Raw genomic sequence first — 27,322 nt, 5'->3', positions numbered from 1 at the left:
TGGTGCTGCCCTGATGAACTTAAATTAATCAAAATTTTCGATAGGAACTATCACCAATACTTGACAGCTGTCCTCAAAGCAACTGGTTTCGGCTCCGTCTTCTGTGGTTGGTTCCCCAAACCATACAGCGACATTTGTTAGGATGAATGGACACCTATTGTAACCATTCAATATCGAACCCACGGTCTGTCAAGGTTGTTTTTTCTTGCCTTATTTGTATTACTATGGAATTTTGCGACACTACTAAATTACACGGAAACTAGGATGGAGAAGATCAGCGCAGGTAAAATGTGGACTACGTTACAGATGTAGAGCCAGCCATCAGGCACATCGAAGTGATCAGCACCTTTGTCAGTGTCTTTGGTGCTGTGACAAGAGCAGGAATAAACCAGGAAAAAATGCTTGGGTGCAACTCATGGACCTGAAGAGGAACATTTACATTGCCAATAGTCTTGTTTGGTCCATATTTCTAGGTAGAAAAAGATGGGCAACGTAGCGAGCAGGGAGGCCAATTACCCCTTGAATAAAATAATTTAGAGGAAACCATCTCTAAAAGGTCGGGCAGCGTGCCTGAACATTTTGCCATGCATCAGTTCACGTTTCACAAGAGTGAAATAACTGTTCTTCCGCTTTTTGTGGAGGGAATGTTTTCCAGTGGACAAATGATCCATTTGCTATTTGCACATAGTATATAGTGAAGAGGGCATGTCATGTAGAATTATACGGTGGCCAACACTGAGGCTACGTGATCAACAATTTTTTTTATTTTGAACAGGTGTGGTCACTATGTTCTACACTTTGTTTATTGACAAAAGTGCAGTTCTACGTCAAGCGAAAATCGAGCGAAAACAATGGGCATCTGGAATATCATCAGGTGCTCAACACCCTCTACATGTCGAGCAATACGTTAGATGGAAGTTGCACGTTGCTGCTCTAGGAAAGATTTGTGATGGAGAAATAATTTGCTGGTCGAAGAAATTACGGGCCGGGAGCAATGTATAGTTTCAAGTAATCCATGACTTGGCGGTGGTCCCGAAGGACTGGGGATGATTTGCCAATTTGAGATAAACTCTCAAACCCGATATCAGCTGTTCTGTTCGAGATGCGCGGGAACTGCTCTAGATGCACTCGTCGAGCCCTGAGCATTGCTCATACGTGGAGTTATGTGGGAGTCATGGCTTACTGTCACAATAAGTGGATCATGTAATCATCTGAATTCATTGTGAATATCATCATTATGCCTTACCTTGGACCGGAAAAGATGGGATGTTTGAATCTACCTGCTAATTCTAGTGGAAGAGAATATGTGGTGGACGAGATTCGCTTTTGGCCAAGACGATATCAAGTTTTTCATTGTCACTTAAACATGGAAGATGGGAGCAGAAAATGCTGCCTTTCAGCAAATTAGTTGATTTTGCCAACTATTTGTGATTGATAAAGAGATTATCATCATCACCATCATTATTCTCGATGTAATCGACTTAACAACTTCCTGAAATTACTGGCCTTTTTATCGAAATTTGAAAGCGTTATTATTTTTGCAGTTGTTGTTGTTGTTGTTGTTGTAAGGCGGTAACCAAGTAGAATCGAGAGGGCACCGGACAAAATTGCTCAGTAATATTTCTTTCGACTTCACCTTCTGAATTCACATTTCCCTGATGTTTACTTTACATTTTACCGTCCGATTCGGGAACGATGAAATAAGTACCAGTTGAGTACTGGGGTCGATGTAATCTCTGAAATCTTTCGCACATTTATATGACAATCAGATTCAATTATGGTTTTCATTCGGTCATTATCGTCACAGCAGGTCGACCAGAACGTTGATCAATTTTGGGTGAAAAAACAAATTCTGACGTGCCTTCAACACCATAAACTTCGTACATTTCTTTCTCAGTAGCTCTCTTGCCTTTTAAAAAAGCAAAATATGGCGAAAATGTCCGTTTTCGCACTGAACTAACAGCTGGAAACAAAATTACGCGCAATTTGCATCTAAAGTAAACCAAGAGTAACGTCTATCAAATGTCAAAAGGAGAAAATTATAACATTCACAAAAGTCATTTAAAAAATATTGTAACTATTTGCGGAAAATGAAATTATTTTCTTGCCATATGTTAAATTGAAAAATGTGAGCAAGATTAACAATATTCTTAAGTACTTACTAAACCTGAAAAAGTACAGGACAAGAAGAGTAAGTCTAAAATAAAAGAAAAGAGCTCAAAATATTGCAGCTGACCAATCAATTACGCGTAGTCATGTCTCGTTTCTCTGTTTGTTTTTCTCGTTGTTCGAAAAAAATGTTCGTTTTCTGTTTTTGTTTTTATGTTAAAGTTTCTCATTGTGTTGAACGATTTTTTGATGCCCTGTACCTATATATGCATGTATATGTAGGTATGTACATATATGTATGTATATATTAATATATATATGTATATATATATATACATCCATACATACACACACATACCTACATACATACATACATACATACAAACATACATACATACATACATACATACGTACATAAATACATACATACATACATACAAACATACATACATACATACATACATACATACAAACATACATACATACATACATACGTACATAAATACATACATGCATACATACATACATACATACATACAAACATACATACATACATACATACGTACATAAATACATACATACATACATACATACATACATACATACATACATACATACATACATACATATATATATATATATATTCATTTCATTTTTATATAAATATATAGGTTTCAAATTCTGGCACAGGTGCAACTATTTCTTGGGAAGTTGATAATATTGATCTCAGTAATCAACTGATAGCTTAACGACCTCAAATGGATGAAAAGTAAAATGGAAATTGAACTCAGAAACGGATGAAATACCGTCAAGCCCTTCGTGCGCGACGTTCTAACGGTTCCACTACCTCACCGTTTTAGGAGACGAAATGCTGTTAGGCATTTTGTTCGACGTGATAACGTTTCTCCCAGCTCAGCGCCTTCCTTCTTCAGAGTATTAGATCTCACAATCTCACCACATGTTTCACTATAACGTAGTGATGGAAGGGTTGTTTTGTATTTTCTTTCACAACGTAAATATAAACTGAATAGAGGCTGTTCCTTCGAGTATATACACCAGGACTAATACAGCTGCATCTTCGGAAAATAAAAGAACATTTTTACAATATTTGTAACCTCTTTCTATAATCAGAATAAAACTTGTAGTTTCTTTGTGTTAATATTTCAGCGGTGGTGCCCCAGCATGGCCGCGGCCTTCGGGCTAAAACGTTTTTTAAGGATTTTAAGGATTTGTCGTAATTCAAATGTAAAAAATCTCTTTTGTTTCTAAAATATACCATTACTTATCTGAACACTTGTTCACGTTTGTTGCTATTCGCATTCATTTTCCGATTTTTCAGTTTAATAATCTAAACTTATTTCTTTATATACAGGAAAATATCATGAATTCATAAAGAACGAGTCGAGCACGTATTCCTATTTATTTTCCTCTGATAACAAACAGGCAAAGAAACCCCAGATAAGAATATTCTTCAGAAACACATACAGATTTAGTACTGTAGAAATTTACAGTAATTTTGCGGGTGAGAAACAACATTTCATATTATATTTTATTGTTGATAATGATTGTTGTAGTTATATTTTTCATGACGATAAATCGAAATTAATTCGTTTTAAATACACAGTATTCAGATATTATCAATTGAATGACAATATAATATTATTTTATGAAAGTATCAAAATATTGGTTCACGTTGACTGAGCACGTTTTTTAATGCTTATTAGAAAATTTATAACGATTATTCCAAGTGAGCAGAATCTCTGAAATTATTGGCAACGTGGTATATACGTAGATTCTTACAAGTTTGTGTAAAATCCAAACCGGAATTAGTGCAGGGTGGTTCTTATTTTATCGACCCCCGAAGAATTAGAAGCGAGTTGGACTCGGCAGAATTTAAGAGGAAAGCGCCGGAATGAATGCTAGTTTGCCACCTAAAATAATGTTAATAATGCAAGTATTTCAGTGCAAAGGTAGACCTTTCCTTACCATTCGCTCTCTCTCTCCTCTCCTCTCATCAATATATTTATCAATTTCACGAATGTCGGCTGATTTCAGAGCACGTCTAAGAAAAATAGTCGGTGGTATTTAATAGTTTTCTCTATGCAGACATAAAAAGCCCAAAATATTTAGCAGAAAGGACACTGCAAGGGTCATACTTACTCAAGTGCATTGATAATGTCAGAAAAATGAGATCACTGCAAATTAGTATCGAAATGTAGTCATGGATCTGGCTGACAGGGTGCTAAATATACCATATATACTCAATTTCCAGTTGATACGATGATGATGTTGATGATGAAGATGGTGATTTGCAGTTTTTAAAGGAGCAGTTAAGGGCTGTGAAGTAGATCTCATCACATATACACTGATATGTATGTATACATACGTATCCATGAATATATATAAATATGTGTATGTGCGATTATTGAGTTGATTTGACTCTTATTTCTAGCAATACTATTCACTTTAGTGACATATAAATACACACACACACGCACGTGCACACACACTCACACACACTTGTTTTATTTATATTTACTGAAACTTAACATTCTAGCAATACTGGTACTGAGTAGTGACCCTGTTCACTTTAGTGGCATATAAATACACACACACACGCATACACACACATACACACACTTGTTTTATTTATGTTTACTTAAGCCTGACATTTACTGACATAAATTTTCTGTTTTTACGTATATTGTATATTCTGTTCTCTATAGATTCAACAATGAAAGTTACCTATCCATATTATATGGAATGCAAACTAAAACCAAACACAAATAAAACAATTTGTACCGGTGACGTAGAGAATTCTTATTTGTATATTGATGGGAAAGCTGGAGTTTATCGTATTAAGTTATTTGGTATGTTGATTTCTCACATTAAAATTGATTTCCAATTGTTTATTCAAATGTATTTGTGGTATTTCATATCATGCATAATCAGTGACATCAAAACCTATTATCAAACGACAATTTGTCACACATCTTATCATCAAAACAATTTTTTTACTGAGAAAACTTTAAGAAAACGTATTTTCACAAGACACCATATTACTGAAACGATACTTTTTTCATCTAAACCTCTTGACATTGAATTAATTTTTTAAAAAGTATTTTGTAAAATACTTTATTTTTGTATACGGATTGCAACACTCTTGTTCCGAATTCGTGTGTGGAAACAAATCTTGTTGTGTTGGGAGGGTCATTGCCCCAGTAAACATACGTACTGGTTCAAAGTGACATTTGCATTGTTAGTCAAACGGATCAATATTTAACAAACTAACTAACCGATCGTTTGTTTTATGTGTTCGTTAAGCAATCGTTTGCTTGTGTGTCAAGGTGATTTCGTTGCTATTCCTGACCTCATCAATGACATTTCCTTTGTTTTAAATTTCTCCCTTGAGTCTGTCTGAGAATTATTCCTACGCCTGTGTTTAGGTATGCTTGTATGAGTGCATGTAGATGAGGAGTAGCTTATAAGAGAGGCGGAGGGGAGAATAAACGAAGTGTGTGTTTGTGTGTGTGTGTGTGTGTGTGTGTATCTGTGTGGTTGTGTATATATACACACATATGTCTGCCTGTATTTGTGATTTTGTATTCGTGAGCATGAGTGAATTGTAAGTAACCACACATCTACATACACACGAACTATCATACACGCTCAGAGGCATAAGAATAATTCTCAGACTGACTCAAGGCAGACCTTTAAAAGAGAAGGCATGTTATTGAATTAATTTATGAAAAAATAAAATAATTGTATCTTTTGTGCGGTTTGAAATAATTTTCAACTCAAGATAAAGATTTTATATATATAAATATAAATAAACAAATAATAAAAGAATGTATTAATTGTTATACGAAATAAGTTCGAAAGATGACGGATATTTGTGCAGATATATCTTCTGCTTCAGTCATTGGACTGCGGCCATACTGGGGCACTGTTTTGAAAAGTTTTATTTGGTCGAATGAATCGACCTCATTACTTATTAAGCAAATGTAAACCAACTCTGGTCATCAAGATATTGTGGGAGACCAACACACCCCCACACACACATATGTTACATACGAAAAGCTCCTTTCAGTTTCCGTTTGCTAAATACACCAGAACACATTGGTCGGCTCGGGGTTATAGCAGAAGACTTATCCAAGGCCCCACGCAATAGGACTTGAACCCAGACAAATCTGATTGTGAAGCAAACTTTTTGCCCCTATAATAACTTTCAGCAGAAATTGTGTTACAGACTGCAACAATTTTCCCTATAAAAATATAAATTTCAAATAAATACGTAATTTGCATTTGAAGATCACTCTCTCTCTCCCTCTCTCTCTTCTTAGAGAGAAAGAGAGAGAGAGAGAGAGAGATGAAAGTTCTGGTGGTTAGGGTGTTGCATCCATGATTGTAAAATCGGTGTTTCAATTCTCGGACCAGTGATGCGTTGAGTTCTAGAGTAAAATTCTTCTTTAACGTTTTCCCAGTTCACTCAGCTGTAAATGGATAAACCTTCGGCAAACTGGTGTTCTATTCAGGGGGATGTTGGGATGCCAGCCCAGCCAGCCTGAGGCGGCATTATTCAAAAGCTATGATAGCGCGAGCAAGTGTAACAACTCCTGCCTAAGGTCGGCGGAAGCGTCAGTGGCAGCGACGGACGACGCGCGAGCACGCCGCCGCCTCCTCGCACCGAGCTCCAGACGCGATTCGGGGCGTCGCGGGTTCAGTGTGCAGGAGTGATTTTAATAATTACAATAATTTATATTATGATTTTTATAATTATATTCTTATCTTATATGTATTGAATTATAATGTACTAGCAGTATCGCCCGGCGTTGCTCGGGTTTGTAAGGGAAATAACTATATAAGCATTTTTAGAGAGTTATAGCCAAAAAATAGGAAAAAAATGCATTAAAAATTGAAAAAAAATCAAGGTAAATTTTTTTTTAAATCGTTGACACATCGTAGATATTTTTAGAGAGTTACTTCCCTTATATAAAAGCGAAAAAAATGCATTAAAATGGAGAAATATGATGGTAATTTTTTTTAAATCGTAGACTCATCATAGACGCACGCTAATACCCAGAAGGGCTCGATATGAATCACGACTATAAGATACCCGCTTTTGGTAAAACTGCACCGCAAAATGTGTGAGTAGTTAGGAATCTAAATCGTAGGAGACAGACACACAACTTCACTCTTATATAAAGATGCTTTTTTTTTTCAGTCATAGAGTTAGATTTATGAAGGTCTTCAGTAGAAAATCCTTCGAATTCTGACTCGCTGCTTGATATAATGAAATTCGTATCCATTTTTTGTCAGAATTACAAATTTGAAAACACAATAGGAACAAATTTCGGAAAAAAATCTCCCATAATTCACGGAATTAAAATTACACTTCGATTTTTGTACAAAACTGTAGTTGAAGTGTTTACGAAGTATAATACGTGTTTTCACGAATGTACTAAAGAGATTTGCTCTGATATTCTCATTTAAATATGAATAGGTAAATTCGGGCGGCTTGGTAACTATATATAAGTGTCGTCTGTTTATACATAAACACTGTTTCATACTGCAATTATATATACATATATCTATATATAATATTATATAATAAAATATATACAGAGTAAAATAAAAACCAATTTACCTTTTCTGTCCGTCCGTGTGTCTTTGCAAATGTGTTGGAATGATAAGTGAGTTGAGTTTTGGCGCCTCTTTTACTAATAACAAACACACACGTGTTTGTATGTAGTTGTATGTGTATGTAGTTGTATGTAGTTGTATATGTATGTGTATGCGTGTGTGTGAGGAATGACACACACACACACTCACGCACACATGTACATCAATGCTTTCGGAGTGATATGTTAAAATATTGAGTTTTCTCGAATTTTGTCTTAATTGGTGGTAAAATTGAAAGAAATTTTTTATGGCATCACCCACTGAAGTACTCTGAAAAATCTTAGGTAAATTCTAATTGAAGAAATTGTGTGAGGAGTAAATGGTTATGTATTTATTTGTTTCTGTTTGCTGTGTTTTTTTATTTTTTGAGTAGTGGTTTAAATACTTTCAGTTTAGTCTTCCTCAAATCACTCTGTCGCTATTTACTTTCATTTTATTCGTTGCACACTGTGTGTGTGCGTTTGCCTGTGGTGTAAACCAGACTAAGAAAAGCATTTGACACACACACACCAAGAATGTGAGTTTTCTGTAAATTTTGCTTAATTGGAGTTTAAATTTTAAAAACTGGACCTGGCATGACGCGATGCATTCTACTCTTAAAAATGCTAGGTAAATTGTAATTGAAGAAATCCTATATTGTAGATTTCTATAACTCCCAAAGGGAGGCAGATAAAATCTGCCTTTTATAATAAGAGATATACGTATGCTATTAAGGTTCTCATTTTTGTTAAATGAATAAATAATCCAACATTCTAATATCCGAAAGCTAATGAACAAACTAAATTGTTTCTCCATTTTCTTATTTGTATTATAAATTAATGGTAAAATATTTCTTTACCTTCATCCGTTTAATAGAATAAATAAGTTAATTGCATTGCAATTAAAAACATTTGTATATTAAGAATTTGGGTATTATACCAACAGTATATTGGATAAATATTATCCCTTAGTGTGCTGGATCCGTAACTCCTAACTTACTTGGTAGTATATATATATATATATATATATATATATATATATATATAATATATATATATATATATAGATATATTATATATATATATATATATATATATATATATATGTATATATATATATATATATATATTATATATCAGAAATATTAAATTTCTAAATATCTCATAGAGATATGTACGATGGTGGGGCGATAGTGTGGTTGTATACTGTCAACTTAACGTGACAGTAAGGGTGAGGTACACCACCACTGTTTAGCTCTAGGAAGCGTTGATGCTTCCTAGGGCTAAACAGCGGTGGTGTAATCCCCCCTCCTTACTGCAACGTTAAGCTGACAGTATACAACCTCTCTCTCTCTCTCTCTCTATAATATATATATATATATATATATGAATTAGAGATAAAACTACTATTAGGCAAATCAAAACATAAACCAAAATATAAAAATAAAAATAATTGATATAATATACAAAATATATAAAACATAAAATTTAAATTATTTAAATTTAAAATTAAAATTATTAATTTATATTTATAAATTTTATTTATTTAATTTGTTTTCTTATTAAATATATATAACTATCAAAAAGTATTAAAAAGTTAATATGATAAAAAGTAAAACCACTACGTACGTTTCGTGCCCATAACCTAATTCGAATTACAATAATTTAAATTCCATTAATAATTCGAATTATGGTTGTAGTCAATCTTCAGGTTAAAGATAATAGTTAAATAAATAAGCAAATATATTTAAACAATATTTTTTAAAGAAATAAATAAAATAATAATTTTTCTTATAAAAACTCTAATATCAAACTAGAAACTTTAACGATTATGATTATGTCATACAATCTAATTATAATGTTAAATATTAGATTTTAAGGTAAGAATAGATAGAAAATGTATTTATCTATTCAGATATAATATGGCTTTAAAAACATAATAAACTCACGAATAACCTAATCTCAGTTATAGTCAATATCAAATTACCTAATTATTTAACAAAAAAAATAATCAAAAAAGTAATCACTATTCATATTATTAAATTAAGTTCAAATCAAATAATTATAAAATATTTGAATTATAACTAAATTACCAATAAATATATATAAATATATATAAATATAAGAATTAAGATCTGAAATTATCTCTATCAAGAAATATATATACAATATTAAAAAACTAAATAAATTAATTATTCATTATTACTTATGAAATATATTAAAAATTAAAATATTAAAGATGAAAAAGCAAATTGTAAACAAATAAAGTATCTTAAAAGAACCTTATAACTATCTAACGATCCATATATCTCGTTGGCTAATTAATAACTTACAAAAACCGTATAGTTAAGAACTAATAATGAAATAATGAAATACATATCTTCAACAACTAAATACTTATACAATGAAATAATCAATCCGTAGTTATATAGTATCCAATAAATACTACGAATATATTTATCAATGAAAAACACTGCTACAAATAGTCAATTGAAAACAGCTATATAAAAGGTATAATAGAACAAAGTCAACCATTAGAGATATTTATGAATATATAAAATAGCTTAAAAAAATATAATAAACTCACAAATATCCTTAACTCAGTTATAGTCCAAAGATTTAATTACCAAATTATTTAACTAAAAAATCGTTATTTATATATTAGATTTATGTACACATCTAATAATTATAAAATATTTAAAAATAATAACTAAATAATTATCAACAAATATTGTGATTAAAGACTAAAATTTATGGTATCAATAAATGTATAGACATGAAACCTAACTTTAAAAAATCGTATTACTATTAACGATCTATATATCTCTTTGGCTAAGTAAAGTCTTACAAATAAACGTAGAGTTAAAAATCTAATAATTATATACAAACTTCGATAACTGAATCATTACATACCAATCAGTATTTATATATAATACCAAATTATACAATAAGACTTATTAAAATATTTTAAATTTTAAAATTTTAAAATCTTAAATAGAAATAGATTACTTAGCTTTGCAAGGCTTTGTGACGAACATATATATATATATGTATATATATTTCATGTATGTACGTATGCATGTATGGATGCATGGCTATGCCAACAAAGTCGCTTCATACATTGATTACATATTAAATTTTAATTAACTTGAAGAATTTTCATCAAAACAATGATATAAGTGATATAAGTTGTCGACTTGAAACTTGTTGCAAAGCTGCATGATAAACAACAGTACCACAACCATCACCACCATATCTGCCATACACACACCGTTTAGCATGTTTCTTCAGTGTTCAGTCTCTCTTTCTCTCACATGGCCACTCTTTCTCTCTCTCTCTCTCTCTCTCTTCAACTGCCACCATCAACACTACTACTTTTAATAAAATCATTATGAACACTTCCTAAATTTCTTTGACTTTCTTTCCCACCTCTCTTTTTCTATTTCTGTCTGTCTGTTTCTCTCTGTCTTCGCCACCGTCCTCGACCTCTCTATGCCTACTATTACTCTCACTCCAGTATGAGCAATAGAAGAAGTGTTAATGAATAGTGAGAGTTGGAGTGGGCGAAGTGTGACAAACTAACACACAGAAATGAGTTTTCGCATTTCTTATACTATATTATATTACATTATATATATCACCGTGATCACCGTCAGCGACCAGGCTATCAGATGTTGCCTCACATCGCTGGTCACAATGCACCTCAAATGACGCCATCCCGCTGGCTAAGCGAGCAGGCCTGCAGAAGAAAGAGTGAGAGAAAGTTGTGGCGAAAGAGTAAAGCAGGGATCGCCATCACCCCCTGCCGTAGCCTCGTGGAGCTTTAGGTGTTTTCGCTCAATAAACACTTACAACGCCCGGTCAGGGAATCGAAACTGCGATCCTACGATCGCATATTCTCAAACACATATTCTCTTAAATAAATATATGTATTCTGTATACATACATACATACATACATACATACATACATATACATTGTCTCTAATTAATATTATATATATATATATATACACACATAGGATATAAATGGGCGAAACTACACAGACATTCCGGACTCCGAATGAAGAGGCAATTTAGCTGCAAATGATCCCAGTATCTTGTTTTGTCTTGTTTGCTGTTGTCGTGCCATCGTTCTTTGCCCCGCATGTTGCATTTTGTCGGTTTCCGTTTGTTGTGTTCTTTCTGGGCTACCTTTGATTTATCCAAGCAGTGTTACGTACAACTGTATACATTGTAAAAAAGATACCCCTTGAATATCATGTACGACTCTCATCCTCTTACCTCCGCTATACCTTTTTCTCTCTCCCTCCCTTTCATTCTTTCGTCCTTCTAATTTCTTTCCCCTCTCTCCTATTCCTTAGTCACTCTGCCCTCTTGAACTCCTCCCCTCCCCTACCACGTAAACGCTGTCCGCTTCAGGCGTTGTCGTCCTTTTTCGACCGGCCGCCTTTGAGGTCGGTTGCGCCCGTCTGTTCTGTTCTGTTCTGCAGCCCACCCAGTTAAGATTTTTCCATTTCTTCTTTCCTTGCACTAGCTCATTACATTCGTCTGATGGTCGAAAGGCCCTTTTTGTTTCGTCTTATTTTTGTTGTAATTCTACAAATATTTTTATTTTGTTGCATAGTCGAAAGGCGTTTGACCATTGTATATATTTCATGTTTCATATTTTACGTTCGTCCGATAGCCGAAAGAACCTTTCCGTTATTTACATATTTATTTTCATATATGTACATTCGTTGCCTTTCCCAGAGGCTTAATGTTTTAAGCTTAACTCTCTGGCCCAGCCGGTTTCGAGTAATATCGGAGGTAAGTCAGCGAAACTACGCAGACATTCCGGACTCCAACTGAAGAGACAATTTGGCTGCGAATGCCCCCTGTGTCTTGTTTGTCTTGTTTACCGTTGTCGTGCTATCGTCCTTTTCCCGCATGTTGTGTTTTGACGGTTTCCGTTTGTTGTGCTCTTTCTGATCTACCTTCGATATATATATATATATATATATATATATATATATATATATATATATATATATATATATATACCATCAGCAAATCACAAATACGACAGAGAAGCACACAATAAGTTACAGAGTAGAGGAGTATTTAGATAAATATAATTATGTCCCATATTTTCCGTAGACTAAGTGGTTTTCGTGAATTAGGGACTAGAGACACAGTAAAGCTAAGCACTTCATGGATGCGACACCTTGGGTAACCCTGTAAACCGGCAATAACTATTTTTATCTAAATATTTATGTATATAGTATTAGTATTTTTATCTAAATGTATATATGTATATGTAGTATTAGACAGTTTAAGTATATATTAACTAAATTTGACAGAAATTGATGGGTGAGCGTTTGGCCAATCGGACTTGCAAGGAGACGAGTAAGCGTTGATATGTGGGTTTGATTCAGACTGAAGTTAACTCATCATTTTTCGGGTATTTGCTTATATTTAAATATTGTCGCTTCAAATTGAAGAGTAAATATTATGATATATTATTATACAGTTATTATTATACTATGAGTCTTACATTGTAGCTTTCTAGGCTTAACTTAAAATACCTTTCAGGTTTGTTTACAAAAATATTATATGCAGTATTAAACGGTTTAAGTATAAATTAACTAAATTTCACTGAAATTGACGGGTGAGCGCTTGGCCAATCGAATTTGCAAGGAGCCGTGTAAGTGTCGATTTGTGGGTTCGATTCAGCCTGTGGCTAGCTCGTCATTTTTCGGTCATTTGTTTATATTTAAAATTTGTGGCTTCAAATCGAAAAATAAATATATTATTTAATATACATACATGCACGACCTTAGCACACCTTAGTAGCAGTGTAGCCCTCGCTCCGAGCAAGTCATTGAACTAGTGCCTATAATATTTGATTACTCACAGGAAGACACATGATATATACATCGTAATTGGGCCCCTAGAAATAAGAGGCCTCCACACAACTGCCCAGTGTGCCCGTAACTTAAAACTGCAATGTTAACATACTGTTGATTTTTGTTTGATATAATCCTTTTAAGTCTCTCATCTCGGCTATGATGCTTTAAAGTGTCCTGAACTCATTAGCGTAGCTACGGTTGGGGGGTATAGGGGTGGTCCGCTACTGGCAGCACTTATAAAGGAGCATTACTTTTGAGTCTGCTAAAGGCAATATGTGCTTTTGTGGGGTCCGGGGCGGCAAACGGAAGGGCCTCCCCGGGCGGCACACACTCTGGATACGCTAGTGTCTCAACTGTAACTTATGTAGCGTCTACATATACAGGAATCGCATAATTTTTGATTTCTTATATGTGCGCGAATTTCTGCAATTTTAAGATTGTAAATGTGATATATAGTATCTCTTGTTAGCTACATCAAGAGATTCTATATCAAGAGATACTCTTGAAACATAGAATCTCTTGTTGATTATATGTGAGATCTTGTAAGATTGAATGTTATATTCAATAACTGTTTTATTTTAATGCTCATTTACAAAGAAACTGTTTCGATGTTATCAATTTAGGATGTCCACCACAATTGTATGGTAAAGACTGTATCAATGAATGTCATTGTTCCCGAGCGGAATATTGTCACCAAATTACTGGAAAGTGTAAACGTGATGGCTGCGAAGATGGATGGTATGGAGAGAAGTGTGACAAGCGAACATATGGTAAGTACATATTTGTTCAGGGTATGCGGGTACTTAGATACTTAAATGACTTTCGGTCAGAATAAACCCTGGCCATGACTAACTTAGTAGCAGCACTAATAAAACATTTAATCATGCTTCATGTTACAATCATGTTTTGGGCACCATAGCCCATGCGAGTAAAGAGTTATTGTTGGCAGAGATTTATCCGGGTGTACTTGATTTATCTGGAATTTGTTCGGGATATTCATCCGGGAAATGCCTGAATACCATGAGAACTTTTTCTTCTTTTATGTGTCTTGGCATGATGTTAAAGAAAGCAGGGCCAGTGGAGGTGAAGTGCTTCTGTCTTAGTGTTGTAATCGCGAGGACGATTTTTGTAGAGGGCGAATGGCATTGGGTCCAAGTCTAGGGTGAACTTTACAGTTGATAACAACACTGTTTGAACAATATTGGAATATTTTCCACATTATACGAAAGATATAGCGCTCATGGTGAAGTTGGAGGGTGTAAAGTGTGTGTTTCTGGAGCTGATCCCAGTATTCAAGCCCTGACATGTCTTGCTTTTTCTTTGATTGATCTCTGGGGTGCTTCAATTTTTATGATATTTACTTTCATGTCGAGAGACCAAAGCGCACAACGGTATTCTAGATGAGGACGGGCTTTGGTAGGGAAGAGAATGATAATGGTAGGAGCATCTCTGAACCCGAAAATTCTTAGGATCCAGGAGCACAACATACGGATCATGTCAGTTTTGTTGTTTATGTGGTCACTCTATGTTAGGTTATTATCGACTGTTATTCCGAGGTCCTTACGGTGATTGATACCACTAAGGTTTCACGTAAGAGAACAGTATATAGTAGCTTATGTGCAGCCACTTTTCCGAAGTGAACTAATTCAAATTTTTGGGGTCCGTGAATATTTCATGGAATTAATAGTAAACTTATTGGGTTATTACCGAAAACTTTATACAAAAGCCTGAAAGCGTAGACTGTGTTTTGTCTGTATCAAATGATAGTTGCTCATCTGCTCTTCATTGAAAAGTGAAGGAAATTAGACAACGATGATTACTTAATGCACTTTATATATATCATTTATATACTTGAAGGGGGTGAGCTGGCAGAAACGTTAGCACGCCGGGCGAAATGCGTAGCCGTATTTCGTCTGCCGTTACGTTCTGAGTTCAAAATTCGCCGAGGTCGACTTTGCATTTCATTCTTTCGGGCTCGATAAATACAGTACCAGTTTCGCACTGGGGTCGATGTAATCGACTTAATCCGTTTGTCTGTCCTTGTTTGTCCCCTCTATGTTTAGCTGCTTGTGGACAGTAAAGAAATATATATCATTTATATACTTTATGCACAATTCTATAGACTTAATACACAGCACCCATAAAATAAATATTTACTCTTATTTTTGCATTTATCTCCAAAACGGGGAAAGTTTTACATTTTAAATTTTACATGGTCACAATTTCATATCTAGAAAGCAAACATTTTATATTAAAAAAATTATTTTATATATAAAATATTGGCCCACATTTTCACGGTGGTAAACATTTAATGCAGTATGGCACACTCTGAAAACCATATCGTTGGTAAATTATACGGCAAGGCGATGGGTCGGAGCCAATACACATTTCAATTTGCGCACACTTTTCAATCCAATATTTCTTTGCAGAATATGTCCTTCGTGTAAGTTTTCCCGTTTCTTTTCCTTTGTCAGTGTTGATAACTTTAACATCAGATAATCTGAGAGCCATTCCGAATGCAACATATACCTGACCGTGACCGAATGCAAGTTTAGGCAAGAACAACCCCATTTTATCAAAAGTGTCTGCCCTTGTGATTTATTGATAACCATTGCATATGACAGGCGAACAGAAACTGGTTTCTTTCTAAGGTGAATGGCAAGATTAGGATGCGCATGCGTCAAGTTATAGGTGATATAAAAAACTTAGTTCAATTATAAAAAAAGTACTTTCCACTATGCACCCAACATCACCACCACCACCACCACCACCATCATCCCTCTCTGTCTGTCCCTTTCTCACCCACTCACTCACTCACTCACTCACTCACTCACTCACTCTCACTCACTCACTCTCTCTCTCTCTCTCTCTCTCTCTCTCTCTCCTCTCTGCCTTTCCTTAATCTCACTACCAGAACATCACTCCGCTAAAATTTTATTCCTAACTCTCCTCTATATAACTACCTTCAACTAACTTTTTTAACCACGTAATAAATATTACGTTCCCCTCACCACATGTCATGGACGCTTCGCTCTCTGTCTTTTCTCTCTCCCTCTTTTCTTTCTCCCTCTTCATGCCTCACTCCTCACCTTATCCTCCTTTTCTCTCTCCGATTTCTTCCTCTTGTTCTCTAATTCCCTTCAAATAATCAAGTGAAAGCTTTACAATTATGTTCCCCCAATCTCATATCATGGAGGTTTCTCTCGCCTTCCTTTTCTCTCTCTCCCCTTTTCGTCCTCCTTTTCTCTAATCACGTGAAAGCATTAATGATGGGCTAAGTACCCTAACGACAAGCAGAATTATTATAAGCTTTATCATCGCTTAGTTGCATATTGTGTTTTTTTCACCCATTGGATAACAGCGAGCACATCCAACTGGAGGTTTTTTTGGTCTCCTACACTGTCGATGACCTTCAAAATCTTTGAGTCATACGCGAAAGTTTTTATATTGGTGAGTTTGATAACGTCAGTGGTGCCACAAAAGTAAATAACAAAGAGAAATGGATCCAATACAGGGCCTTGAGGAATTCCAATAATGACAAGTGCTGAGCTTCATCGAACACCATTGAACACCACATGCTGGGTCTGTTCATCAGGAAACACTTCTAAAATTTCCCTCTGATTTCTGTGTTGGATAGTTACTTTGACAGTATAATGCCATCAACTTTATCGAAAGCCTCGCTGAAGGCAAGGATAAATGGCATCTGCAATGGAACCCTCAGGACCTTTAGGGTGTGGTCAAAATGATGCAAGCACTGTCTTAAGAAGTCGCTGCTGGTTGTAAAAACATATTGTATGGAAATAAGTCGACAAACGTAAGGGAAGTGACTTACTCGAGACCTCACCCCTCTCTCAAATAATTTGATAATGAAGTAAGACTGGTAATTCGGTGGGGGTAATTTTTTTACCATTTTGAAAACTGGGACAATCGATTTTCAGCAAAATAACCAACGTCTAGTGATTTTATTCAGAGAATAGTTAGAGACAATACAAATTCATGTCATCATCCCCCCCAGAACTCTAGTGGGAAAGCTATCGGGACTCACACCTCAGTTGCTTTTAATTTTGCTTCTAAGTGCTCTGATATGCAGGACGTCAAGAGATATAATGGATAGAGTGTGCAGGAGGTTTGCTTCACAGATGCTGTCCAGATTAACCATACTTGCATTGCTGAAAGCAGAGCAGTATTGCTTCTGCAGAATCTCACCCATGGCTTTTCGCTTACTTAAGAGAATGTTGTCCTCATCAATCAAAGGTTCAGCGAATGCTACAGCGACCATTTTCTTTTTGGCAAAGGAGTAGAACACTTTGGGATTGAATCGATTTATATTAGATTGCATTACTTGATTCCAGAAAAACTCTATCAGTCAAGTACGCCTGTCGCTGATGCCAATACTTTAGTCGCTCGATTTTTGACTCATCCTTTTTAGTTTCTTTATTAGGGTTTTTATATATTTTTTGCTTATAATTAGTTTGGTTCATGGGCTGTTATGGAGAGTATCGTCAATATGTATTTGCGACAGTGTCCTCAAATAGCTTCCAGGATGTATTGATGCTATTTGGGGCGAGAGAATAAACGAAAGATGAGTCAGTGAATGAAAGATCCTGAGTGATTGCATTCCATTGTGAAGATCCATGCGGTCAAAGAGTGTTGTGGTGAGAAATCAGATTTGGCTGACGGATTCCCACATTTCAGAGAACCTTGTTATGGTCGGAAAGAAGAGTCTTTTTCCTCTGCAATATTACAGACAGTGTCAGTGTGGTTACTAAACATTAAGTCCAATAGGTTTTTGCTAAGCTCGTTGGCTCTAGCATGAGTTGGAAAAGGAAAAATTAGTCAATAAAGTGACTCCACTGATGCGTTGTCTTGGACTGAATTGCAGATACCTGCTTTCAAGTTATAAATAGACTAGACAACGCAGGGGAAATTGAAATCACCTACCATTAAAAAGATACCAGACTGACACAGTTGAATAAAGGATTAACATTGTTAAGACATTCTTTGAAGAATAGTAAAGGCGATTGTGATGGCCTGTAGAGAACAATTATAAGAAAATCATTGGTTTTGTTATACGGAAGTAATGATACACAGTAAACATTGGTGCATGAAACATTTGTAATTGCAGTGAATGAGTCTTGTAGTAAAACGGCAAATCCTCTCTTTCTTCTGCCGTTGCGATCTGCACGGGTCACAGTGATATTCCTCACTGGTCGGTAACCCAGTGTTAAATCTTTTATCCCTTCGCATTGAAGGATGAACTGATGGCTTGTGCATTCAGCAGAAATTCTGAGATTAGAGTAGTGGCTTGATTAGACTTTTTCAAGGGTCTCGAAAGTGACTTATGTTTTAATATCAGCGAAAAGAGCAGATATTGTGTCGAGGGTAATAACAACGACAATGTGTGACAGTGGAAACATTTATCTGAATCTTTTTTGCTAGCTTTCGGGTGGATAAGAAAGAATAATTTGTCTGGTTAAGGAATATTTGGTGGATAAAGCTGTGGTTACATTGGCGGTTTTGTCGTTTGTTTGTTTTGTTTTTGTTGCTATAGGATGATCTCCAGTTTACTGAGTTGTTGACAAGGTTTGTGCTGGGTCTGTTGATTTTATTCTTGTTTCTGTTGGATGCTTCGTTATTTCCTTATTAGTGGGGAAATCACGTGACGGTAGAGCTGCGGCTGAATATGTTTTTATGAAGCTTCTGATGTTGGCTAGGAGATTGTACTTCGATTCCTGGAAGATGTGTGAGCGTACAATAGTGCTGTAGATATAATATCTCGCGTTGGGGACAGCAGCAGATTTTAGGGGAATCATTTCATTTGGGTTTTTGTGCGTCTGTTGTTTTGGTGTGTCTGTAAATCAAGCATCTTGCTCCAGGCTGGTGGTTGAAATTGCAGTCATCGTAAAGAATAGCGTCATATTTTTGGATTTCGACTTAAATGTGTGGAAAGAGAGGCAGTGGACTAAATAAAATTGGGTTTAGTAAAGGTTTGACGTTGGGGGAAAACTGACATTGAAGAGGGAAATGGAGTTGTTGAGTTTCGTCAGAGTCGAGATAGTAGTAGTGGTGGTTGTGGTGGTATGTGTGTTTGGTAGTATTGATAAATGTTGGGATGTAGTGGTGGTGGGAAAAAGAGAAATCAGGAGTAACTGAGGGTGGTTACTGCTAGTTGTAGTAGTAGTAGATGAAGGGGCATGGAAGATAATGACAGTGTTGGTGATAATGACGATGTTGATGATGGTGTTAAGTCTTAATATATGATCTATTTAGCATCATGCTGAGTTATTTGTGGCAGGAATTGCTGTTGTACTTGGTACAGCTGTCGTGTGGATTGTTGTAGTTGTTGCTTGTCATCTTGGCTAGGTGGAAAGATTTGAGTGAGTTTACCCATGTAGCTACGATGTGAAGTAGAAAGCTATTTCAGTTTGTTTTGTACTTGTCTCCTTCCCTTGGTGGTTATTAAAAAAGAGGAACAACTGTTTGAGCATTGAGATTTAAACGTGAGCTATTGTTGCTTTCAAGCTCAGAAAGAATGATTAATACGTTAATGCGAATGTTTATTTCCTTAAATTGCTAAAAGAAAAAAGAAAATTACTGACGATTGGTCGCGCAAGGCACGAGAACGTGCAATGACGTTCCTGGGATGACATCGACCAACGGAGCAGCAACAGACAGCGAGCTTCCGTAGTTTGCCGGCAGATGGAGGGGGTCACGCGATTGCGGCAGGAAACGCGATGACAACGTCGTCTGCCCGGAAGAGAGTTGAAGCTCAGTCCCGACAAAGACAGTGGTGTTGGACTAGGAGGCCACAGTTACGCCAACATCTCGAGCTCGGTGGTTGCCGGAGCGCAATGTGGTGTGCACCAAGGACAGCGAAGGCGAGGTCGCTCACATGCGGACGGACGAGGTATCGGCGGCATATTGAGGAGTCGAAGGCCTTGTATGGTCAGACCAGCGGCGATTATTGTGAACGGGTTGTGTTGGCATTGTAGCGCTTCTTTGCTTTTCTATTGTTGTTGTTTTTGGAGTGCTTCTCATTATTCATCTGTGTGGCTCTTCATCTGTTCGGATCTTATTCATGCCAAAATAGAAAAATGTTGATGCTAAGTAGTTTGTGCTTAAATATGAAATATAGGTATAGGTATAAAAAGTAACAATAGTAAATAAAATCAGCCAAGAATTTGTTATGTGTAGTATTGTACGGAAATAGACAAGGATATTCGTGGACGTTACAATTTGAGTAATCTGAAGGCGGCGAGCTGGAAGAAACGTTAGCACACAGGGCGAAATGCTTAGCGGTATTTCATCTGTCTTTACGTTCTGAGTTCAAATTCCGCCAAGGTCGACTTTGCCTTTCATCCTTTGGGGTAGATAAATTTAGTACCAGTTGCATACTCGATCGATCTAATCGACTACCCCTCCCACCAAAAAATTTGGGCCTCGTGTCTTGAGCCGAAAAGAATATTGAGAAATTTGTAAAGCGTAGCCGTATTTCGTCTGCCGTTACGTTCTGAGTTCAAATTCCGCCGAGGTCGACTTTGCCTTTCATCCTTTCGGGGTCAATAAATTAAGTACCAGTTACGCCCCCAGGGTCGATGTAATCGACCTAATCCGTTTGTCTGTCCTTATTTTCCCCTCTGTGTTTAACCCCTTGTGGGCAGTAAAGAAATAGGTATTTCGTCTGCCGTTACGTTCCGAGTTCAAATTCCGAAGAGGTCGACTTTGCCTTTCATCCTTTCGGGGTCGATAAATTAAGTACCAGTTGCGTACTGGAGTCGATGTAATCGACTGGTCTCCTCCACAAAAATTTAGGGCCTTGTGCCAACAATAGAAAAGAATATTGATAAGTGTGTGGTTAAAATATTCTATAAACTTGTGTGTATTCGTTTATAGGAATATTGTGTATTTAGGAATATCTGTCGGTAGGATATTGTGTAGTTATGGTACAAATAGCCAATAAAAATTGGAGAGTTCAGAGATTCAGAATAATACAGATGCTTATGGCTTTTTTGTATAGTTGTTGGCGAGTAGCCTGGGAAAACGTGTCTATACCGTTCATCTCCTTAGTATTCAGATTTTAAACCAGATATTAATATTTACTGCTGACCACATAACGTTAATAGATGTGCTTAAATATAATATAAAAACTTCGGAGCAATAAGCAGTTAGTATCCTCTTCTTTGTATTATAATATATCCTGGGCTAAATGATTTAACAAAGACACAATTAGGCTCAGGACTTTACGCAGCACGAGCACAGTTACATTGGAGAGTGTTCTCTTAAACTGCGGTGTTTAGTTTTTTAATTTATGTTACTTGGAAAATCTATGAATGCTGGTGGAATTGGGTTTCACAATTTCTTGTGTGTGTGTGTGTGTGTGTGTGTGTATTAAAGTATAATGTAGGAAAGCCCATTGCATCCGATGTGAGGATGGAACTTGGAAAAGATAAATAATAAACATGGTTTAAATGATTGACACAGTGGACCAGTATTTATTTATGTCGTTTTACATTCCAAGTTCATCTCCACCCCTCGACCGAACTAACCTTGATTTCCATCCTTTCAGTGAGTATCGATACAATAGGTACCAGTAATATATTCTAAAGTCTATACAGTAAATTACATAACTTTTGCTAACAAATCGGAGATATGTTATTCTCGTGCGTACAGAATATACTGGTTTCAAATCTTGGTACAAGGCCAGCAATTTTGGGGGAGGGTGCACTATCGACCTCGGCGGTATTTGAACCCCAAACATTAGTTGGGTGAAATATCGCTAAGCATTTTGACCGGAGTGCTAACCGCTCAGTCGGCTCACCACCTTGCAAAATATATTACATTGCTTATTTCTGTATGTCAGTCTTTCTATTTTGTTAGATTCCTATGACTGTATCAATGCTTTAGTATATTGCGGTATCGTAATGGTAAGGTTCTTCTCATACGTCTAATTGAGGGCGAAATTATAAAGTACATCGACGGAGGAGACATCAGCAGAAATATTTAAGGCCGGTCGCAGCTGTCGATAATTTCAAGAAGAGGTCTGGTGTTCAAATCGTTGTCAGGTATGGAAAAGCAGCGAGCTCTGACACGAAGGCAACTGAGGATTTCGTGCATGAATTCAGTCAGCTCATCGTAGCCGAGGGGTACATCGCACAAAAGGTATTCAGCTGTGATGAAACTGGCCTTTTTTGGAAGGAAATACCTAGAAGAAACTACATAACTGCAGAGGAGAAAGAACTGCCACGCCACAAGCCTATGACAGTCCAACTCTTGCCATTTGTGACAATGCAAGTGGAGACTTGAAGATTAAGCCGCTCATTTTCTACCATTCCGAAAACCCACAAACGTTCAAGTCGCACAAAATTCTGAAGGAGAAGCTGCAGGTCATGTTGAGGTTGAACATTAAAGCCTGGGCCACCAGGGAATTCTTCACCCAGTATGTGAACCTTATCTTCGGAGCAGCAGTGAAAACGTACTCTCTGGAGAACGACCTTCCTCACAAGGCCCTCCTCATCTTCGGCAATGCTCCTGCTCACCCTCTTAACTTCAAAGATGATATCCTGGACAAATCTAAATTTATGAGTTATATACATTTTACGCAACACCATCCCTAATTTGCCGCCCATGGACTAACAGGTGATTTCTAATTGTAGGAAACAGTACACCAAACACCGGTTTCGTCGGTACTTTGAAGTCACCGAAAATACAAATCTAACCATTCATGAGTTTTGGAAGGAGCACAACAACATTGATTACTGCCTGAAAATCATCGATATGGTCTAGCAGATTGTAACGAGGAGAACACTGAATTCTACAAAAAGAAACTGTGGACTGACTGTGTATCCGAAAGAGATTTCAAAGGGTTTGAGTCTGAGACATCTGTAGTCGAGGAGATAGTGTCTCTTGACAAGTCCATGGGCCACGAGGTAGATGATGAGGACATTAACGATCTCATCAAGGAACACTCAGAGAAGCTGACAACAGATGAACTCCCTCAGCTTCATGAACAACAGCATTCGGATGTGGTGTAAGAATTTGGTTCCCGGAGTAGGAGTGTGTTGCAGAAATGGTTATCTCTACGGGTGACTTCAAGGCTGTGTTGGCAAGTAGCAGTATGTTTCTGAATCTGTAGTAAAATATCAGCCTGAATAAGCATATACAAGCCGTGCAGCTGCTTTATCTAATGATACTGGTCTGGCACATTTTCTTAACATTTTGAAATGCAGGAAAAAGCAGACTTCTCTTGATATGTTTCTAAAGAAACGACCTCCAAGTGTGAAACGTAAAGAAAGTGTCCAAAAGACCTAAATTAAGCGAAGTGAGGCAGAAAACACCCCTCAAATCTCAATGGAAGGAAATTCTCCTTCCAAACAATAATCCTCCTCCTCTGGTCTATCGTCTTCCTCGCGCACACAGCGTCCTATCATTAAAGTAATTGAATTAATAAAATCAGTTTACATATTTCTTTTGCATTCTCTTTTATCATGTTTTTACAATTGTCATTTCCCATGTAACTTCACCTTTTCAGTTTTAAAACCCATAAAAAATATTTTGGCGTGATTTGAGGGAGGGGCTGGAACGGATTAATTATATTTTAATTAATTTCAAAATTGGGGAAAATTGATTTGTAAAACGAGTAAATCGAAACACGAGCTCGGCCATGGAACGAATTAAACTCGAAATGCGAGGTATGACTGTATAAATTTAATCTAATAATATTCAATTTAAAATCTTCATTAATCAGTTATTTTGAGGAGAGCAAATTGTACATCATAATTGTATATTCATCTCGATTTCCCCAAACAATATTTTCTACAGCAAATATAGAAATGTGTTTTAGAATCCAATGTAAAATAAGTCTGCGCTAAAAATTCGGCCAGATGTAAAATTGAAGAAAATTATTCAAGATAAAAGAGTATCGGCTTCTTTTTTTTTTTGCACGAGGTCAGCAGGTTCGGAGAAGGGGGATAGTTGATTACATGGAGTCCAATATTCAGCTGGTACTTATTTTATGGACTCCGAAAAGTAGAGACGAACCCGGCGCCATTTGCACTCAGAACGTAATAGTGAAAGAAGTGCGGTAGCAATTTTACCAGTTCGCAACCTCAAGCTATAGGAATACAGTACCTTTGTCGATATCCTTACCAGATGTTTTACGTATATTTTCTTTACAAATGTTAAGTTTTTGCATTAAAACAGTCATTTCCCATTCGGTAAATAAGGGCGATACATAAATAAACGTCTTACAAGGTATACACTGCATTTATGTTATTATGTACAAAAAATGTGGTTTACATAAATGTGTGACTGTTTCATAAGTTATACTTTCAAGATACATTATACTAAAATCTTTTTACACTTTATTAATTCTGACTTTTATATTTTCCAGTTAATATTGCTCGAGGTCAAACTACACAGCAAACAAGTATATATGGAATAAAAGGAACTACAGTCTTCCATAATGGAACTTGTGAAAAAATGAATATATCGATGGCATCCGACAAAGCAGTTGACGGAAATTTTGATCCTGGATTCACGCATAAATCATGTGCAAGTACTGACTGGGGAAAAGATCCATATTGGCAAGTGATGTTTGATAAACCATACACGATATACCAACTGAGAATATATAATCGAATGGGAAATAATCGTAAGTATTGTTAAAAAGTTATTAATGTTGTCGGTTCGTCTCAGTTTATCTTGATTCAGCAGGATTATTTTCTAAAGTGTTCCAGCCGTGACTCTCCTGTCATTTTAATGACAGTATCGTGCGTTTTGACAGAAAGTTTGTTTGCTAGTTCTAACGATTCCAGTGGCCGATTAAAAGAATCTTCGTTGGCTCACAATACATTTGTTTATTTATGTTGACACAGTGTATATAAATATTATATAGCAAGTTAAAAGAATATTATTCTTGTTGATGAAATTTGATTTGTTTTTTATAATGGAAATGAGTTTTGTTTTCTCTTTACTTTGAACATCAGAAGGGACCAACGTGTGATTGATGAAAACGTTGTATTGTTTTAATAATATGGCGGCTATGACCTCGCCAACAAAATTTCCTTTCGGTCTGTAACTCCTCTAATTGCTAGTGCAATACTTCACTTTAGAGTGTAAGGGTTTTGGTGGCTTTCGTATCTATTTTTATGGTCGCGCCATTATTAAACCGATTGTTTGTAATACAGTATTATAGCAGCCAGAGTTGAATATAATGTATTCATATTTAAAAAGAAATGTTCATGCATTTGTGTATAACTACATGTGTATGCACACAGGTGCACACGCGCACATACACATGCATAACTAGAAAAGCACTCGGAGAGAGCAGATCTTCGCCAAACCAGCAGGAGCAGCACTACGACGTCAACGTTGACGACGACGACCACCACTACCACCATATCACAATCACCACAACAACTATCCTACCTCTATCACCAACATCAACAACAGCATTGTCATTGCTTCCACTTCAACCGCATACATCGCCATCAACGTCATCATGACGATTACCTTGACAGTCAATTTCACCACCACAACCAGTATAACTACTACAATACCACCATTACGCAACTAACGCTATCATCAGCACCACTATTACCACCATCATCTCAGCGTCACACATAACACCGCTCCTGTCGCCATTATAAACACCGATACTATTTTATCCTCCTCCGATATTTATCTCGATCATCGTCATCATCAACACTGTCTCTGCTTCCACCACAATCACCGTCAAAACTTCGATCATCACAATCAGTTTCTTTACACAGTGGAAATTCCATTATCCGATACTCATGGGACCGAGATTGTTGCAGATGTTTGATTTTTCTAATTTCGGAATGCTTTATTATAAAAAAATTTTTAATTGCATCTACAAAACGGAACAGTTTGCGGATAGAAACCAGGTCTAAACACAATAGCTTATAGACATACTCTGAATGTAGTTCTATATAAATATTTAATAATTTTGTTTTATACTTAAGATCATCAGAAATGTTAAGATATCAGCCTCTACCCTTTGATTAAAATGTTACAGCATAGATTAGATTACTTAGATAAGTTTCGGTCGATGTTGACTCAGGCCATGTCTAAGTTAATAGAACCACCTAGTAGAGATACGGTCAGCTCTGGGGAACCGTAGCCCATTCAAAGAGAGGTTATTTTTTACAGAGACATATCTGGGTGTGGGTTGTTTATCTGGTATTTGTTGAGGGTAATCATCTAGGGATCGTTTGAATGCCGTGAAGTCAGTTTCCGCCTTTATGTGTGTCTGGCATGATGTTGAAGAGACCAGGGCCAATTGAGGTAAAATAGTGTTGTGATAGGACACGAACATTTCTGTAGTGGACGGATGTCACGAATTTTAAAGATTGGCAATGTGGATGGAATATTTTCCACATCATACACATGATATAGAACTCACAGCGGCGGTGGAGGGAGCAAAGCCTGAGTTTTTTGAGTCGATCCCAATCGTCAAGGCTTGTCATGTGATCATCCGCAGACCTCCGCCAAGCAGCTCATTTTAAGATAGATGCGCCAGTAAAATAACTAATAGAGAAAGAAAATAAACTTTGGAAAGTTTGGAGATAATCAAATAACGTAACATTGCAATACTTCATATAAAGTAAATATAACAAATGAAAAATCCTTCAAGAATCCATAA

General features: G+C 36.2%; 1 protein-coding gene across 1 annotated transcript in view; it reads left to right on the top strand.

The window, feature by feature from the left end:
- The first annotated feature begins 264 nt into the window (after positions 1–264).
- The window catches only part of LOC115230963, a 31,678-nt gene continuing 4,620 nt past the window's right edge, over positions 265–27,322 (top strand). Inside the window, exons 1-6 of the mRNA XM_036499886.1 lie at positions 265–283; positions 2,332–2,391; positions 3,482–3,631; positions 4,836–4,979; positions 14,283–14,429; positions 25,049–25,309. Coding sequence (XP_036355779.1) covers positions 265–283; positions 2,332–2,391; positions 3,482–3,631; positions 4,836–4,979; positions 14,283–14,429; positions 25,049–25,309 — 781 coding nt within the window. The remainder of the gene's footprint in view (positions 284–2,331; positions 2,392–3,481; positions 3,632–4,835; positions 4,980–14,282; positions 14,430–25,048; positions 25,310–27,322) is intronic.

This window comes from Octopus sinensis, unplaced genomic scaffold, assembly GCF_006345805.1.
Source record: "Octopus sinensis unplaced genomic scaffold, ASM634580v1 Contig16927, whole genome shotgun sequence".
In the NCBI taxonomy this organism is placed as follows: domain Eukaryota; kingdom Metazoa; phylum Mollusca; class Cephalopoda; order Octopoda; family Octopodidae; genus Octopus; species Octopus sinensis.
Note: the sequence above shows the minus strand (reverse complement) of the source record. Positions and strands in the feature narration are given on the sequence as shown.